Source organism: Protomyctophum bolini (genome assembly GCF_963924005.1).
Source record: "Protomyctophum bolini genome assembly, chromosome: 20".
Classification (NCBI taxonomy): domain Eukaryota; kingdom Metazoa; phylum Chordata; class Actinopteri; order Myctophiformes; family Myctophidae; genus Protomyctophum; species Protomyctophum bolini.
In genome coordinates, this window is record NC_137881.1 from 23,755,416 (window position 1) to 23,773,927 (window position 18,512).

An 18,512-nucleotide genomic window follows, 5' to 3' on the forward strand; every position below is an offset into this window, starting at 1 on the left:
CTGTCCCGCGACCCCTGGGGTCTTGACAGCTTCTAACAGAAACAGGCCCGATTGTAAATAACTCTACGCAGTTTACTTTTTGTATGAAGTCACCACAGTGTACATGTCCTGTGGGTCAGCCTGTGTACTTAATCTGATCCATATTCATCAGTATTCTTTGTTGTGATTATAAAATCCTCACCAAGATCCTCTCCCATCGGCTCGATGCAGTAATTCCCAAGGTTATCGCACCATGTCAAACGGGTTTTGTGCCTGGTAGACAGTCTTTTTATAATATGCGTCGACTGTTCAACATACTCTACTCCTCTCAGTCGACCCAGTGGCCGGAGGCGGTACTGTCGCTCGATGCGGAAAAGGCTTTTGACCGAATTGAGTGGAGGTACCTACTAACGGTCTTAGAGAGGTTTGGATTTGGCCCATCATTTATCAAGTGGATCACACTTCTTTATACAGCTCCTAAAGCTGCAGTACTGACAAATTCTATATGCTCAGATTACTTTCAGCTCCAGCGTTCGGTCCGCCAAGGTTGTAGTCTTTCACCATATTTATTCGATATCGCTATTGAACCCTTAGCTATAGCTCTTAGAGAAGATGACAGAATAGCTGGCATTGAGAGGGGGGGCTCCGTACACAAGGCCTCGCTTTACGCGGACGACCTGCTCATATATATTTCAAATCCACTCGAATCCATCCCTCCGCTCATAGACACACTCAATCACTTTGGCAGGCTTTCAGGCTATAAATTGAATTTTTCTAAAAGTCTTTTTTTCCCAATTAACCACCTGGCCTTAGATCTTGACTATACCAACCTCCCATTCAAGCTGGAACTTCATTCCTTTACCTACTTGGGAATCTCCGTTACTCGTTCCTATAAGGATCTGTATGAACACAACTTTAAAAAGCTTCTAGACCGCACAAAATTGGATCTCGTGAGATGGGCTTCGTTGCCCGTTTCGTTAGCAGGCAGAGTTAACACAATTAAAATGACTGTCTTGCCCCGTTTTTTGTATCTATTCCAAATGATTCCTTTGTTCTTAACTAAAACCTTCTTCCGGGACCTTAATAGTTGTATTTCTACTTTTATTTGGAATAAAGCCCGTCCGCGTGCCAAAAAAGCTCTTTTGGAATTACCAAGACCATCAGGAGGCCTGGGATTGCCTAATTTTATGTTTTATTACTGGTCGGCAAATATTAAAAAGGTGAGTTATTGGGTTGCGGTCCATGAATACAAACATGGTCCAATTTGGGCCAGTATGGAAACTCTAACTGATCCCGGGATCTCTCTAGTGGCCATGTTGTGCTCCTCACTGCCAAATGGTAATTCCATACGCTCTAGCAATCCAGTAATAAATAGCTCTCTCAGAATCTGGCGCCAATTCAGAAAACACTTTGATTTTAATAATACGTGTGGCCATATGCCCGTGACCAACAATCATCTTTTTCCTCCCTCGCGAGAGGACTCAGCTTTTAAAACATGGCACGTCAATGGCTTGATTTTCTTTAGCGACTTATTCATAGATGGCACATTTGCATCCTTTAAAAACCTCCAAGATGACCATGAGCTACCAAATTCTCACTTTTTCAGATACCTCCAAGTTCGAAGTTTTGCTAAGGAACACTTTCCATTTCCAGCTATGCCAGATAAGAGTATAGTAGACACCATACTAGACTGGGACCCATACACCAAAGGTAGCATATCTAATATATATAAGGCTTTACAGGAGATTGGCCCTCCTCTCTTGGATAAAACAAAATCAGCCTGGGAACAGGACCTGAATTTAGAGCTGGAGGAAGAGTTGTGGGAACTCTCTTTGAGGCGTATTCATACAACCTCTTTATGTCTTAGACATTGCCTAATTCAATTCAAAATAGTACATCGTTTGCATTTCTCGAGAGAAAAACTATCTAAAATTTATCCTGACATTGACTCTACTTGTATAAGATGTCATCTGGAGCCAGCCTCTGTTGGACATATGTTCTGGGGATGCACTTCCTTGAACCCATTTTGGAATAGTATTTTTGATGCTTTCTCAACCATCTGTCATATGCCAATTGCGCCCAACCCGATAACTGCTATATTTGGAGTTCCCAACGACGATGCACCAATTACTTCTTCCCAAGCCAATTTCATAGCTTTTGCTTCACTCATAGCGAGGAGACTTATTCTCCGCAATTGGAAATCTGATAAACCTCCAACATTTACAAGTTGGGTCAAAGATGTTCTATCCTTTATACCATTGGAGAAGCTCAGATACAACAGGTTCAAATCTCGCCAGAAATTTGTAAAGGCTTGGTCCCCTTTCCTTGAATTCACCCTTTCACTGTCCTCCGACTCACTGTCCTTTGATGATGTGTCCTAAGTGTTTTTTCCTACATGTAATTTGGTTCACTGTGTAGCCCCCTAATCTAGTAAAAGGCAAAAATTTATTTTATTGTATTTACTTCATTTATTATTTATATCCTTTAATACCTGTTTATTTTATTATGTAGTTGTTGTTTTTTTGTTTTTTTTTTGTGTGTTGTTGTTGTCTTGCTTTGTGATGGAACCGGGGAGGGTGGGGTATATGTGGGGTTGTTTGTCTACAAAAATTGAAAATCTTATAAATAAAGTTATAAAAAAAAAAAAAAAGAACTCTGGATGTTGACTGTGAATGTGACGTGTGCATAAACACACTGACTTGGTGTGTGTGTGTGTGTGTGTGTGTGTGTGTGCGTGTGTGTGTGTGTGTGTGCGTGCTCCCCCCCAGTGGTCCTGCATGCGTACAAGTGGCTGGTGTGTTTCCTGTTGAGAGAGAGCTACAACAGGCTGGCCCAGGAGAAGATATCAGCCCAGGACGACTTTGAAGCACGCAACAACAGCCAAGTAAGACCCTCATACCACACACACACACACACACACACACACACACAGATTTATATCAGGATGCCGTGACGCAGAATGCTTCTCACTTCAGTTTAACCACTTAGACCGTCTAGACTTAGTAAAACGGTCATGGTCTCTTCAGCAAAAATAACAGATCTACAAGCTCACAAGTTCACAACGTGACCGATTTTGTTTGGCTCGCACGCACACACACACACACACACACACACACACACACAGAAATGTGTGCCAAAGTCTGACCTCTCTTCCAGATGTAGAGAGAGAGAGAGAGGAAGGGAGGACTAATGGAACGGAGGAGAGAAGTGCAGATGTGTGGGCACAGGATAAAAGGACGAGAGACATTCTACCCCATCTCTCTCTCTCTCTCTCTCTCTCTGCTGTGACCTCTGTCAGTCAGTCAGTCAGGGAATGAGTGAGGGATTCCTACTCCCTTGTTAAGGCATTCCACGTGTTGCTCCGTTTAAACTGGTTCCATCAATCACACACCCCACACACCTGGGGTTTCTCCTACCGATGTGTGTGTGTGTGTGTGTGTGTGTGTGTGTGTGTCGCACACCTGCTGGTTCCAAAGCCCAGACTCCAAGCGTTCACATGTGCTTTGAAGAGCGGCCGTGACACATAGTTGGACCATATTTTACCTTTTGGCGTGGCCTATTTTCTGTGGCCTAATTCTGCTGTCTCAGCAAAACCCTTGAAAAGCTAGCTTTTAATAGACGGCAGACACCAGCAACAGGGGGGTTGGAAGGAGGGTACGGTTACACAGGTCACAAGGCGGGATTTGAACCCTAAACGTTAAATAGTTGACCACTCTCAACCTGCTATTTATGGACATGCCATTATAGGCATTATAACGTCATTTACCTACTATAAATTAACGGTACATCTGTCTCGGATTTGTTCTCCTCAGCGGGCTGACCGATCAATCTCAGCTCACACATGGGCACCAACGGGCCTGAGAATTAATGCCCGAGGCTCGGCCCGCCCCGAACAACTAGCATTCTTTTACACCCGAAACCCCAAAAGGTGTCATTTTGCGCCTAGAACGATGGCCTCCATTTTCGCATTGCAACTTTTCAGGAATAGAAAGCCTGCAATTTCTATTAGCTTGGATTCTCCATCGATGATGTCACTGGCGGACGGTTTTCTAAACTGCCCACAGTGCTCCTATGAGACACAGCTCCTATTTTACCATGATTATTAGTGAGGACCAATTATATGAAGATAGGTTGAAAAGTGGCAAAGTGGTCCTTTAAGTGTTGTTACAGTTAACACTTAGTAAAACATGTAGGAAAACATTACAGTATGTCATTAACTAAATAATAAAACTAAACTGAATGATGCAAACCAAAACTAAAACCACATCGAATTTCCTGTAAAAAGCATCTTGGTTTAACTTTTTCCACCATCTGATGTCATGCATTCTTTCATCCTATACCTTCACTATAGATCAAGTCTTTCATCATAATTACTGAAAAACTCAAATTAAATAAAGAACAATAGACTAAAACCAGTGAATTCCCCTAAAACTGAAACTGCTTGTCCACTCGTGAAACTAACCTGAACTAATCTGAAATATGACGCCAAACTGAAAAGGGGAAATAAATACTAGCGAGGAACCGTATAAGGATTCCCCTCATTCATCACAGCGTTCACATTCCTTCCTTAGGTACATCTGCATGTGATTTCAGCGCCACATAAAAAGTTCTTGGAAGAATCCTTGAAGCAGCATGTTGTCAATTTCCTGCACATACATCTTCAGGCGTTGAGGAAGTCAAGTCAGATTTTATTCACACAGTTATTCTGTAGCAAATCACAACCTTGTTGTCTTCATGGTAACTACATATCGTCTCCCTGACGGGTGGAAACCCCTTATGTCCAAAACTGTTACTCTCAAGGATTGCAAATCAAAAATAGCAAAAGTAGCAGATCTGCAAATTCAAAACACGTCGCTTTGAGCCGTGTTTCGAGCTTGTAGATCTGCTACTTTAGGTACTTTTGTGTGACGCTGTAGTATGATCAAGTAGGGCGTTAATTTACAAAGAAAACACAAAAAGGGACATATGGAGATACAAGGTTTCGATATAGTTAGTTATGAATGACTGGACATTTTATTGGAAATAAATTCAAAAGGGTGAACGAATAAAAGTAAAAACACACAAAAAAAAAACGCAAATAGCACATTGTGGCAGAAATCTCTTATCTACGTATTGAAACTTGTATTAATACTAAGTACTTGTGCATTGTATTTAGCAATTTTAAGAATAAAACAAAATAGAGGGGTTTAATTACTTTTCCATTCACTATCGCTACACTTGGTCTATCGATAAATGTGTGTTCTCTGTGTTCATGTCAATGTACGGTTTTGTCTACAGTATGTGTTCAAATATTATGTTTATGCCAGATAATCACTGTTTACTTATTTATATCCATATATTCATAAATTTTCCCTTAAAAAGCACTTGCACTATCCACATGTTTCACACAGATGTAATTTCTTTGCTAAATTGTTACTGTATCGATTTAAAATCATTGAATCGTATCGCATGGCTGTTAAAAGGCATCGTTACACCCCTAGTCAGTACAGTTCCCGTACCGTGCAGTGACGCCCGAGGACCACTGGGCCCATTATACCAAACCTCTTTAGTCGACTGAAAGCTACCCGGCAACGCATCAAGTAATTAACACTGTTTTTATGTACTGTTCTGCTCACCTATGCCTATATATATAGTTGGTTTACAACAAGTAGCATGTGTTTTAATGTTGTTGTTCGGGGAACCTATAAACATTTAGGAGTTCAGCGTCTCGCTCGAGGCACTGTGACGCAACGCAGCAGGTGACTCATCAGATCAAGTCTTAATCCAATTTGGGCGGGAACCACTTTCGGTGTTGGCATTATGTTATGCTTTAGCTATTGAAAAATAGCAGATCGACCGAGTGGCGTGCTACGAGCTTGTAGGTTCTGCTATTTTTTTTGCTACGACTGACATAGAAACACAGCTTTTTCGGAAAACTGTCAGGATGACAAGACATTTTTAGAATCTGATCTCGGGTCAAAATGGGTTAAGTTTTACGAGCAGTGGGCAAGAGCTTGGCGACGGCGGCGAGGCAAACGACCCTCCCCCTTCAACGGGAAGAAAGCTCTAGTAGTGCCTCATGGGTCTAGGTTGGCTTGAGAGAGAGAGAGAAGAAAGCTCTAGTAGTGCCTCATGGGTCTAGGTTGGCTTGAGAGAGAGAGAAGAAAGCTCTAGTAGTGCCTCATGGGTCTAGGTTGGCTTGAGAGAGAGAGAAGAAAGCTCTAGTAGTGCCTCATGGGTCTAGGTTGGCTTGAGAGAGGGAGAAGAAAGCTCTAGTAGTGCCTCATGGGTCTAGGTTGGCTTGAGAGAGAGAGAGAGAGAGAAGAAAGCTCTAGTAGTGCCTCATGGGTCTAGGTTGGCTTGAGAGAGAGAGAGAGAGAGAAGAAAGCTCTAGTAGTGCCTCATGGGTCTAGGTTGGCTTGAGAGAGAGAGAAGAAAGCTCTAGTAGTGCCTCATGGGTCTAGGTTGGCTTGAGAGAGAGAGAGAGAGAGAAGAAAGCTCTAGTAGTGCCTCATGGGTCTAGGTTGGCTTGAGAGAGGGAGAAGAAAGCTCTAGTAGTGCCTCATGGGTCTAGGTTGGCTTGAGAGAGAGAGAGAGAGAGAAGAAAGCTCTAGTAGTGCCTCATGGGTCTAGGTTGGCTTGAGAGAGAGAGAAGAAAGCTCTAGTAGTGCCTCATGGGTCTAGGTTTGCTTGAGAGAGAGAGAGAGGGAGGAGGGGAGATGGATACGAAAACGCACCACCGCCACAACAACAACAAAAACAGTGTAAGCCCTCTAGCAGCCGAAGGTTCCCCAACCACAGTCCCAGAAACCAGAACCGCAAATATATCATCTTTTTGAGGCTCCAAGCTTCATGGAATAATCTAGAATTCACGCTATAAATGTGTGCCCCACTATCCCTACCTCAGTTTTCCGTCCTATATGCCCAGTTTTCTGGGTTTGATCACCCCTCAGCAAAGTACAAATTGAGCATAACAATGATGGCAGAAAAGTGAGGACACAAATTGTGATTGGCCAGAATGAGATGATGTATGATGATGTATGTATGATAGAGTGCCCCTCACTTCACATGGGTGTGATTTGTTTGTCTGACTTCTAGAAGTTAGAAGTTTTATTTTAATTTAATTCTGTTACTTATATCCGCATGTGTTAATTGTTGCACTTTTTGTGTAATCTCGACAGCGTAGCAAACCTCAGCTGTACACTTTGATGTGAAAGGCTGTCGACTAGACATTCAATGAGGTTGAATGGAAGGCCAACAAGTAGATGACATCGTTTAGAACAGCAGTACATTTATTAGGAGGGATTAGCAGCGATCCTGGATGAGATCACTAATATTGCTCTTTATTTCATTGGTTCTTCTCTGGAAGGGGATTCATAAAAAAGATTAATTAGTCTAGTAATAACAGCAGAGAAATACTGCGTCCAACACGACATCTTAAGTATTACATCACAAGACATTGAGTCAGTTCATATTAAACGTTTCACTGAGGACTGTCAAATGGAAACCGATCAATTCCTCCGTCTTATAGGGTCTCATCCTCGCGTCCTTCCTTGTGTGGTTAAATTGAGGAATGTGAGCATGGAGCACTGAGAGTTGGAATTCGGCCCTAGACAGCTACGTACAGTAGGCCAACACATTACACATTGATATTTAAAACTTATAAAAATCTTATACGGTAGCATACTGTATCCCTATATATCTCTTAAACACACTACTGATTTAGACAGCATCTGTAGAATTGGCCTCGGGTCCTAATGGGTTAAACTTCCCACTGAGAATGTAATGGTTTAAACTAAGGTTAATAGTATCAGAATACATAATATCAGCCTATTATTGATTTCAGCTGTTACAATGGTTGGAGTCTCACTACGCCTCTCAGCCATTATACAATACACGGTAACCTGAGACCTCTTGTGGCTTATTGCTTTATTAAAAGAAAAAGATAAACTATAGGCGGTCTATATATGGACGTTTAAAAAGTGGTCTGAGTTAAGCCTAGACGCCTAAAAAAACAACGTTCCCTTTTAGAGCAGTTATAGCCCGGTTTTAGAAGGACGTCTAATTGCCGACTATTGCTCAGTGGGTTAAAATAATAATAATTATCCCTCAAACTTTAAGTCTAAACTGGACCATGGGGGTTACACGCACACACAGTCACATACACACGCGCACACACACATGCACACGCACACACACACACACACACACACACACACACACACACACACACACACACACACACACAGAGTATGCTACATCACATGATGTAGAACACGTGCTGATTACAACTACTATGTTGACATCATGAGGTCATCTCATGTGTACTACATACACGTGGAGCTGTTAGTCACGTTCTGTAACATACACGTGTGCTGCTCTGGTCGTACTCACATCACCACGTGCTGGACTGTATAGGAGTGTGTGTGTGATGTGTCTGTGTGTGTGTGTGTGTGTGTGTGTGTGTGTGTGTGTGTGTGTGTGTGTGTGTGCGTGTGTGCGCTAGTATAGTATAGTTACAGTATAGTATAGTATCATTTGATAATTGATATAGACATCTTTGCGGTCCATTTTCCTGGGCCTGACAAGAACCATCGACTGCACAACAGACGCTCATGGACAGTGATAGTGCGCTCTGATATCGAATATATATATATATATATATAAAGCATTAAAAGACAGAGATCTCTGTTTTGGGCAATCAAATATAAAAAAATGCCAAAGCGTGTTTTCATTATGACATTTAAACATTATTGTTGAAGCCATGCTGACTGTCTCCAGTCTCTCCACCATCTGTTTCATGTTAGAGTGTGTGTGTGTGTGTGTGTGTGTGTGTGGGAAGGGTGAAGGAGAGTTTATAGGTGTGTAGTTAGTGTTTTACGTTGCTTAGTTCACTTTGTGTGCATGTGTGTGTGCATGCATGCGTGTGTTTATTAGTTAGATCACGAGCACATGTGAATGTGATGATATACTCACTGTTGTAACTGTAACGGTATCCTGTGGAACCATGTCTACTGTGTGTGTGTGTGTGTGTGTGTGTGTGTTTGTGCACGTGCGTGTGTGCATGCCTGAAAATATGTATGTCATGGTCGTTGGTATGGCGATGACATTGAGCAGCAATAAAAGCCACTTCTACAAACATTCTACATAACGTTAAAGTATTTAGACAATGCTAGCATACTGCGGACAAACCGGAATCGGTTCCGTCACATTTGGAACAGTTTCTGGAACCGGTTTTTATCACCCTGACAGAGTTAATATGTTGGGAACCGCAAGGTTCCCGGTTCGATCCCGGGCTCCCCCAGAGCTAGTGCCAAAGTGTCCTTGAGCAAGACTCTGAACCCCAGTAATTGCTCCCGATGTGCAGGTTGGTGCCTTGCATGGTTTCCTCCGCCATCGGTGTATGAATGTGTGTGAATGGGTGAATGTAATCTATGAAAAGCACTTTGTATAAAACCGCTATATAAATGCACTATACCATTTACAATACCAGTGGTTCTCTTCATTTCAAGGACCACCGTAACTCTTGAGCGTGTGCAAACAAATGGACTCTGTGTTACAGACCCATAAGGGTCCATTTGGTTCCATGTGTATACTCTGTGTTACAGACCCATAAGGGTCCATTTGGTTCCATGTGTACACTCTCAGAGTTACAGACCCGTAAGGGTCCATTTGGTTCCATGTGTATACTCTGTGTTACAGACCTGTAAGGGTCCATGCATTTGGTTCCATTTGTACACTCTGAGTTACAGACCTTAGACCTGTAAGGGTCCATTTGGTTCCATTTGTACACTCTCCATTAAACAAAATCCTCAATTAAGCCAGGGGGTCAAAACAGGATATGATAAAATATAAATATAGGAAACATTTGATAACTGTAAAGTAATCAGACCTTCAGACAATGCGTGCAGCAGGGACATCAGTATGAGGCTCGGAAAAGCTCGCAGCACATTTGCAAGCCTCCGAGTCCAGACCATCTGGAAATCTAAGCAATGCAGCCTTAAAACGAAGATCAAACTGTATAACAGCAACGGTTAAGTCCGTTTTGCTGTATGGCTCAGAATGCTGGCGAGTGGTGGAGAGCGACATGAATAAAATCAACTCATTCCAATTCACATTGGCTCATTAAAATGATAATCATAAAAAGAAGAGGAGACTTGAGCACTCAAAAAATCTGGAGGAGAGGATGTGAAATTTAAAGAAAGTTACCGGTAATTATATAAAAATTGCCAACATGTTTGGACCGGTAAACTAAAGATCTTCATCAGGGTGAGAACAGAACAAAACAAAACAGAATGGAAGTCATACTGGTAGCATCTGTTATATTTTACTACTGGCTACACACACACACACACACACACACACACACACACACACACAGAAACCCAATGACAATATGATACAGATATTATTAATTTAATCTCCAACAGAAATTATTTATTGTGTGTGTGTGTGTGTGTGTGTGTGTGTGTGGTTTCTAATCGGGTGTCTATGAGTTGACATCGGCAATACTGTTTCTATTGTACTGTAACTGTTCATTGTTCAGTCAGGTCTGTGAGTCAGGTTGTTGCACTCTAAGATCAGACATAAAGCGTGTGTGTGTGTGTGTGTGTGTGTGCGCGTGTGTGCGTGCGCATGTCAGAGAGAGAGAGAGTTTGTTTTGGCTGCCCTCTCAGAAGCGCGCACACACACACACACACACACACACACACACACACACACACACAGTGCGATGTTGACTTCTCTCACGGCCGCCCTATCACCGTAGAGAGAGAGAATTACTAACAGTATTACTATACTTGTGAGGACCAAATACCCCCACTACTATAATTTCGACCTTGTTCCTGGATGGTCCTAAAAGGTAGTTTTATGGTTACCAAAATTCGGGTTTGAGTTTTCTACTTTTCTTCCCTGTTTTATACATACCGGTAGCTGTACAGCGACATCATGCACCGAAGAATTGTCGATTCACAAGCTCACACAACGCAGCGTGCATGTGACACGTTGCAAGCTTGTAGATCTGCTATACTTCCAGCTATTTTCAATATTGTCATGGCCGTTCTAAAAGATTGATGTCCTCAGAAGTATGTTAACTTAATACAAACATGCATGTATGTTTGTTTGTGTGTGTGTGTGTGTGTGTGTGTGTGTGTGTGTGAGAGAGAGAGAGAGAATGAAAATACTTCCAGTATTCGTCTGACTCATCAGCTCCATCTCGGATTGTTTTGACATGTTTAATACAAGCTCTGGCTGCTTCTTGTACAGCAGACTGTAAAGAGACCTGACTGCTCCCATTCGTGCACTCTGAATTTATTACAACAATCTACGTGCGTGACAGCCTGGTGTGTCACAATGCTCAATGGAACAGAAAGAACAGAATGTGGCGCCCGTACGTGTGGCGCATGTACATGTGGCGCATGTACGTGTGGCGCATGTACGTGTGGCGCAGTGGTAAAGTGCCCGTCCTCCCCCGCGGTGTAATCTATCAATCTATCAATCACTAAGTATGCCTTGGACGTGTATACACGTCTTTAGAATCAATACCACGGGGTGCCTTGGACGTGAATAAAAAAGACCTAAAGATGCCTATCTTTAGGTCTTTTTTATTGATATTAAAAACTCGTAACTCCTAATCTAGGGAGCTCTCCACGGTTTTGACCAGTCTTCATTTCTGTCTTCAGCATGCATCTCGTTTGGAATATTAACGCTTCTAGAGAGACTTTAGCGTGACCAGCGTGAGGTGGGGGACGGACGGAAGGTGAGCCTTTTCAGAGTAAAATATGCCATATCCTGCTGGCACTCTAGCGCCTTTATTTTGAAGAATTCCCCGGCTAAAAATAGTGTTAAAACTCGTTTCATGCCACCATTGACTCCGGCGCTTGATGCCAGTGCCAACAGAATGCACGGAAAAAGGCAGAGAAACGGAAGTAATAATCTGTCTTTTCCAGGGTGGGAGCCTAGTCTCTATTCTATCGCCAGAACGCTAATATCAGGTCGCACAAATTTAAAATAATAAAAACTAGTTGTTTTTGTGATGGAAACAGAGAGACAGACGAACAAACAGACCGTTGCTAGGCAACACATTTATGGTCCAAATATAAAGGCTGCTGGAACTCTCATAGAAATGACAGACCTTGATGTGTGTGCGTGCGTGCGTGCGTGCGTGCATTCCTCAGGAAGGATGGGCATTACCCAGATGGTCATTTTCCGCTGCCTGGCACTGGCTTAAAGGGACATTTCACCGCTGGAAGAAACTGCAGTCACTCAATGTTAATAGTATTTGTATTAGCACAATTTGAAATTTGCCCGCTATGGCCAGAAAAAAGAATGAAGTCTGTGTGTTTGACTAGGGTTTCACTGGATTGCTGAATTCCTACAATGCCCATAATGCTTTAGTGCACTTCTCCTTCTTGTGGAGAGGGGGGGGGGCGCTGCATGGAGTTGTAGACCACATTTTCATGGACAGGTTTTTGCTCATGAACAAAAATATGTAGAAAAAATATATATTGCACACATAAAAACCCCCAGGAAAGTGTTTCTTGTGTCCTAAACATGATTAAAATAAGCTCTGGTTGCCAAAGGGGTGAAGTGGCCCTTTAACACTTTCTACTTTGCGTGGCCTGTTTCTCACCTGAAATGTTATCAGAAACAGTATTTTGTTGTTGTTGAACTTTGCAAGATGAATAGAGATGTGTCTGTAGACAGTGTTACTGGCCTTACCCTTAGCATTGTTTAGCACCCTCATACACAGAGGGTTGGTACAGCGCTCTGTGCAGGCGAGTGTGCTTGTGCGTGCATGCGGTTTGTGTGGGTTCTTCTGTGAGTTCTGTCTCCCATACCAACAGGAAGGATGGACATTACCATGGCAAAATCTCTCTCTCACACTCTCACACACACACACACACGCGCGCGCACACACACGCACAATGGCTGAGAATGAGGTTAACAAAACAAGCCCTGGTAGACTGGTGTGTCCTGTGTGGTTCCCAGGAGAATGTCCATTTGACCCGCCTTTTCTCTCTCTGTGTGTGTGTGTGTGTGTGTGTGTGTGTGTGTGTGCGTACCAGGTGTACTACTGCCGCTCTCTCTCCATTGTCTACATCGAGCACGCTGTGTTGCAGCGATTCCACGACCTGACCTTTGACCCGGACACACCCCCTGGCCTCACGCAGGTCCTCAGACGGTTGTGTGCTCTCTATGGACTCTGGTCGCTGAGCAACCACATGGCTACGCTGTACATGGGTAATGTAGTCCATTCTCTGGTCGCTGAGCAACCACATGGCTTCGCTGTACATGGGTAATGTAGTCCATTCTCTGGTCGCTTAGCAACCACATGGCTACGCTGTACATGGGTAATGTAGTCCATTCTCTGGTCGCTTAGCAACCACATGGCTATGCTGTACATGGGTAATGTAGTTCATTCTCTGGTCGCTTAGCAACCACATGGCTACGCTTTACATGGGTATGTAGTTAATTCTCTATGGCCTCCAGTCGCTCTGCAACCGCCTCATTCGAAAGTATTGGGCTGTGGACTCGCTGTGATTGGCCAGTAGCCACTTTGAGTGGCAGTTGGGGAAAACGCTCTCGCCAGAACCTTATTTACTATTCTCTGTGTATCGAGTCGCAGCGGCCCTGAGTCAGCTCAATCGAACTTCGCAACGTTCGACACCACAACTCGCTCCTCTCTTTAGCTCGCTCAGTGGTGTCTCACATGGCTCAAGTTAGCTTGAGACAGCGGGCCTCCGTCGTGGTCTAGTCCATAGAGTTGTATATTTAGGTCTAGTCCATAGTTGTTGTAGGCGAGCGAGAGGCACTTCCACCGAAGCGGGGCGTGCTTATAAGCACAAGCCATATAGAGTTTTGAATGTCGCCGCTTGTAGCGGACCCAGCTGGCCTTTTAAGGATGAAGTCTGAACTGATGATTTTGAAGTTGCTTTATTCATAGATCAACGTAGAACTGGGACAGAAACAAAATACAATGTATCAATGGTCATAAATCACTACAATATAATCCATAAACTGTTCCAATCTCAGGCACAAAATACATTTTCCATGCAACACTAACGTACATTACACAATACATAAACAGCCTTCTGCATACATTTTAACAATAATACCAAATACCAATAACAGTGCAAGCAAATCAATAAAATACCTTGTCCCCCTTTCCAGCTAGGTGCTATATTCTGTGTGTGACATCAGTTCGTTCCATGGTTAGTTGGCATTTGACCGTTCCTTTGGCCTCCCTTTCCTTAGCCATCCACATAACCAACCAACTTCAGCCACACCATTTGTGTGCTGTCTGTTCCAAGTCTTCTCTGTACTGAGGCAGCATTTCCTTGTTTTTAACCACAGTGCCACAGCTGAGCTGAGTCCCAATCATCTGATTCACATCAGCTGTGATCAGTTGTTGGCACACTTCCTGTTCCAATGCCTCACAACACTGAATATATACTAAACAATAAAGTATTACCTGTGGGTCCGTTACACTCCCACTAAATCATACAGTGATTTAAAAGCAATGTACATAAATCACAAATGATTTAAAATTACGTGACCCCAGATGCATTTAAAATTCTTAGAATAGGTAAGAGTGAGTTGTACCATCTTTCTCCCACCTTGAGTACTCCATCTCCAATGAGAGCATGCTCAGCATTGACTTCCAGGAGCCTAGTGTCCTGGGCCTTGAACCTTCTAGCCATGGCTGGTTTCCCTTTGATGGGCAGGGATGCCTGCGCTTTGTCTGGTTGTCTTCGCACTCCTCTAGGCCTCCGTTCCCCTTTGACTGCTGCCGGGGAGTCTTGCTTGGTAGCCCCCTTGTAGGCCATCGCGGCCACTGCATTAGGCTCGGCCTCTCCGGCCTGCAGAGTACCCGCTCCCACCGAATCCCCTGGTGCCTTGGGATGTGAGGCCAGGGTAGCTGCACCCTGCTGGGCTGAGTCTTTAGGCTTCACCACTGCTGCTCCCTCCGTCACCTCCAGCTGCTTCTTGATGACTGTTTCTTCCTCACCAGCCGGCGCACCTGGGCCTGGCTGCTTTTGTTGAATCTCTTCATGCTGCTCCTTCATGGCAGTCAGGGGTTTTTCCTGCTGCTCCTTCATGGCAGTCAGGGGTTTCTCCTGCTGCTCCTTCATGGCAGTCAGGGGTTTCTCCTGCTGCTCCTTCTCTACGGCCGCCCTCTGTTGCTCCTGCTCAGCAGCCAGGAGCCTCTGCTGCTCTCTCTTCTCTGCAGCAGCCCTCTGTTGCTCCTGCTCAGCAGCCAAGAGCCTCTGCTGCTCCCTCTTCTCTGCGGCAGCCCTCCGTTGCCTCTCCTTAGCAGCCAGGAACCTCCTCTGTATCTCCTCTTGCCTCTCCATCTCATGTTGTCTTTGAACTTCCAGAGCTTTCCTTTGTTCTTCCTACTCACGTATAATTTCGTACTCATGAAAATAATTATGCACTTCCATTCCGTAAAACTTTCCATTTACCATATTCTCAGCAACAACTTTGAAAAGATCTCTTGAAGCGCATTCACATATAGCCACTCGGCCTCGTAGACCATCAGGTGGTGTGATGCATTTCTGGATTATTTCACCATACAGTTCAAAAATGTCTTTACTCTTCTCCAAGGTGTAAAGGAGAAGTCTTGGGTCCCTCTCTGTAACGCTGGACCTTAACTGTTTCTTTACTATTCGTGCTGCCATTTTCCAATGTTCATATAGTTCAAAAATACTTTTCAACTTATGCTCAACCTCGGAATCTGTATCGTCTGCCATTTTGTAAAAGAAACGGAGAATAAACCTTAAATGGCCATAGAAAATAATTTAGCACAGAAAACTATATTTCCCTTAGACAACTGCATGTATTATTAATTAAACTAAAATAATCTTGGAAATCATAAACATCTGAAAATGTAATTAAACAATCCTTGTGCAAGTCTAGTAGCTTGTTCAGTTCCTTTTCCATATAGTTAGTTTCCTGACCTTGTGTGCATGTTCCTTTGAATGGAAGTTGTGTTTGTGTCTGTTCACCAGATCCATGTACAGATGTCAGACTCAGAGTGAGAGAAGTCCATGTTTCCTTGCAGGTGGTAGATGATGAGGAGTCCATTCGGGTAAAGTTCTACTGTAGCGGACCCAGCTGGCCTTTTAAGGATGAAGTCTGAACTGATGATTTTGAAGTTGCTTTATTCATAGATCAACGTAGAACTGGGACAGAAACAAAATACAATGTATCAATGGTCATAAATCACTACAATATAATCCATAAACTGTTCCAATCTCAGGCACAAAATACATTTTCCATGCAACACTAACGTACATTACACAATACATAAACAGCCTTCTGCATACATTTTAACAATAATACCAAATACCAATAACAGTGCAAGCAAATCAATAAAATACCTTGTCCCCCTTTCCAGCTAGGTGCTATATTCTGTGTGTGACATCAGTTCGTTCCATGGTTAGTTGGCATTTGACCGTTCCTTTGGCCTCCCTTTCCTTAGCCATCCACATAACCAACCAACTTCAGCCACACCATTTGTGTGCTGTCTGTTCCAAGTCTTCTCTGTACTGAGGCAGCATTTCCTTGTTTTTAACCACAGTGCCACAGCTGAGCTGAGTCCCAATCATCTGATTCACATCAGCTGTGATCAGTTGTTGGCACACTTCCTGTTCCAATGCCTCACAACACTGAATATATACTAAACAATAAAGTATTACCTGTGGGTCCGTTACACCGCTCAGCACCCACATGACTACGCTGTACCAGGGTTGTTTGCTTCTCTATTCTTCTCTCCTCTTGTCCTCTCAATCCAATCCACTTTATTCATATAGCACATTTTACAACTCGAGGTTTACAAAGTGCTGCACACAAAATCCCAAGCTAAATACACTAAGGTCCTTTCAGACAGGGAGTGTGTGACACAGGCGTTGTCGTCTGGATCAGGTCTGCTCATGAGGGACACGGGACGCATAGTGTTAAAAAAAGATCAACAGTCTAGTCGGCGGCGCACAAAACGAGCACGCGCGCAACACTTTTACGGGAAAATATGCTTGCGTAATCACCCCTCAACTTCTCCGCACGTCCAAAATAAACGCACGGCTCATTGAAAATGAATTACTAGGCGTGTCAGTCGCTGCCCATCTGAAAGGACATTAACACAGAAAACAACAGCAAAATCACACAGTGAAAAATAAACTAGACCACAGAAACTCTCAAAGAGAATTAAAAGCCAAGGTATAAAGGTGCGTCTTAAGGCGAGATTTAAACGTCTCGATGGTGGGGGCCAGTTTGATATGGGAGGGGAGCTCATTCCATAATTTGTGGGTGATGACAGAAAAGGCTGAGTCGCCTCATGGTCTTTAGATTCTCTCCATGTGTTCCATGCATACCGGTAATAATAATAAAACTTTATTTGTATAGCACCTTTCATGACATGAAATGCAGCTCAAAGTGCTTTACAGAGCAATGGCGAAAAAAAGAAAAGAAAAGCAAGGCATAAACATTAAAAAACAAGAGTTTCTAATGAAGCACTATGTTTGTATTTCCAGGTGGGTTCTTCTCTGGGAAACAACCGGTTGAATTGGTCCAAACAGCCATTCTTACACTCTGCTCACAGGTACTCAATATTTATTCTATTCTATTCTATTCTATTTCTGTCTGTCTGTCTGTAGGCGCTTTACATAGATTGTGCATTTACATTCACACACACACATGCATACACGGAGTAATGCCTTGCATGGAGTAAACCATGCAAGGCACCAACCTGCACATCAGGATCAATTAGGGGTTCAGCGTCTTGCTCAAGGACACTTCGACACCAACTCTGGGGGAGTCCAGTGGGAACCTTTCGGTTGCCCTGCGGGCCTGCGGCCACTCTTCACATTTTAGCATTTCTACATGTTTTGCATTGAAGCATTGTCTGCATGTTTGCATTGTCTTCATTGATTCATCCACATCTATGCAGGTTTGCATTAATCCAGTGAACAGGACATGTAATACCTTCACTTAATCACAGTGCAAATGTGTGTGTTTTTTCACGGAACGTCCAAAGACAGGAATATGTCACGTTCAATATCCAACCATACACACACTGTGCACTGTATATTAGGCACTTGTTCCAACCTTTCATTTTCTAAGTTGGTTAAAAGCGTCCGTGTTAATAAACACCTGAATTGTAATGTATACAGAGCAGCCTGTCTGCTATACATACAACGCCCACTGTATGCACATACAAGGTACTGTACAGACGGACGAATTGGGGACGTATACAGTTCAGATTAGTACATTATACAGTACAGTATGAGAGTTATTAAGAGAAGAGTCGCTGATTAGAGGGATTATCATATCTATCTTGGATTTCTGTCTCTTCAGATGTATTTATCTATTCCTTTACCCGATGAGCAGCCATAGCTGCGTGCCAGTGGTGTAAAGTAACTAAATACATTTGCTTAAGTACTGTACTTAACAAGTACTGTACTCTGCCCAGCTGAGTCCTGGCTCGCCCTAGTCAAAGTGTCCATGAGCAAGACACATGAACACCCTAATGGCCTCCCCCGTCGTCTAAGCAT

At 43.3% G+C, this 18,512-nt stretch overlaps 1 protein-coding gene across 3 annotated transcripts in view; it reads left to right on the plus strand.

Annotated features, from left to right (window-relative positions):
• Window positions 1-18,512, plus strand: part of acox3 (acyl-CoA oxidase 3, pristanoyl) — a 60,078-nt gene that overhangs the window by 32,594 nt on the left and 8,972 nt on the right. For all 3 annotated transcript variants that reach the window (XM_080792701.1, XM_080792702.1, XM_080792703.1), the window contains 3 exons: window positions 2,748-2,863; window positions 13,026-13,200; window positions 17,493-17,560. In XM_080792701.1, the coding sequence (XP_080648827.1) occupies window positions 2,748-2,863; window positions 13,026-13,200; window positions 17,493-17,560 (359 nt within the window). The remainder of the gene's footprint in view (window positions 1-2,747; window positions 2,864-13,025; window positions 13,201-17,492; window positions 17,561-18,512) is intronic.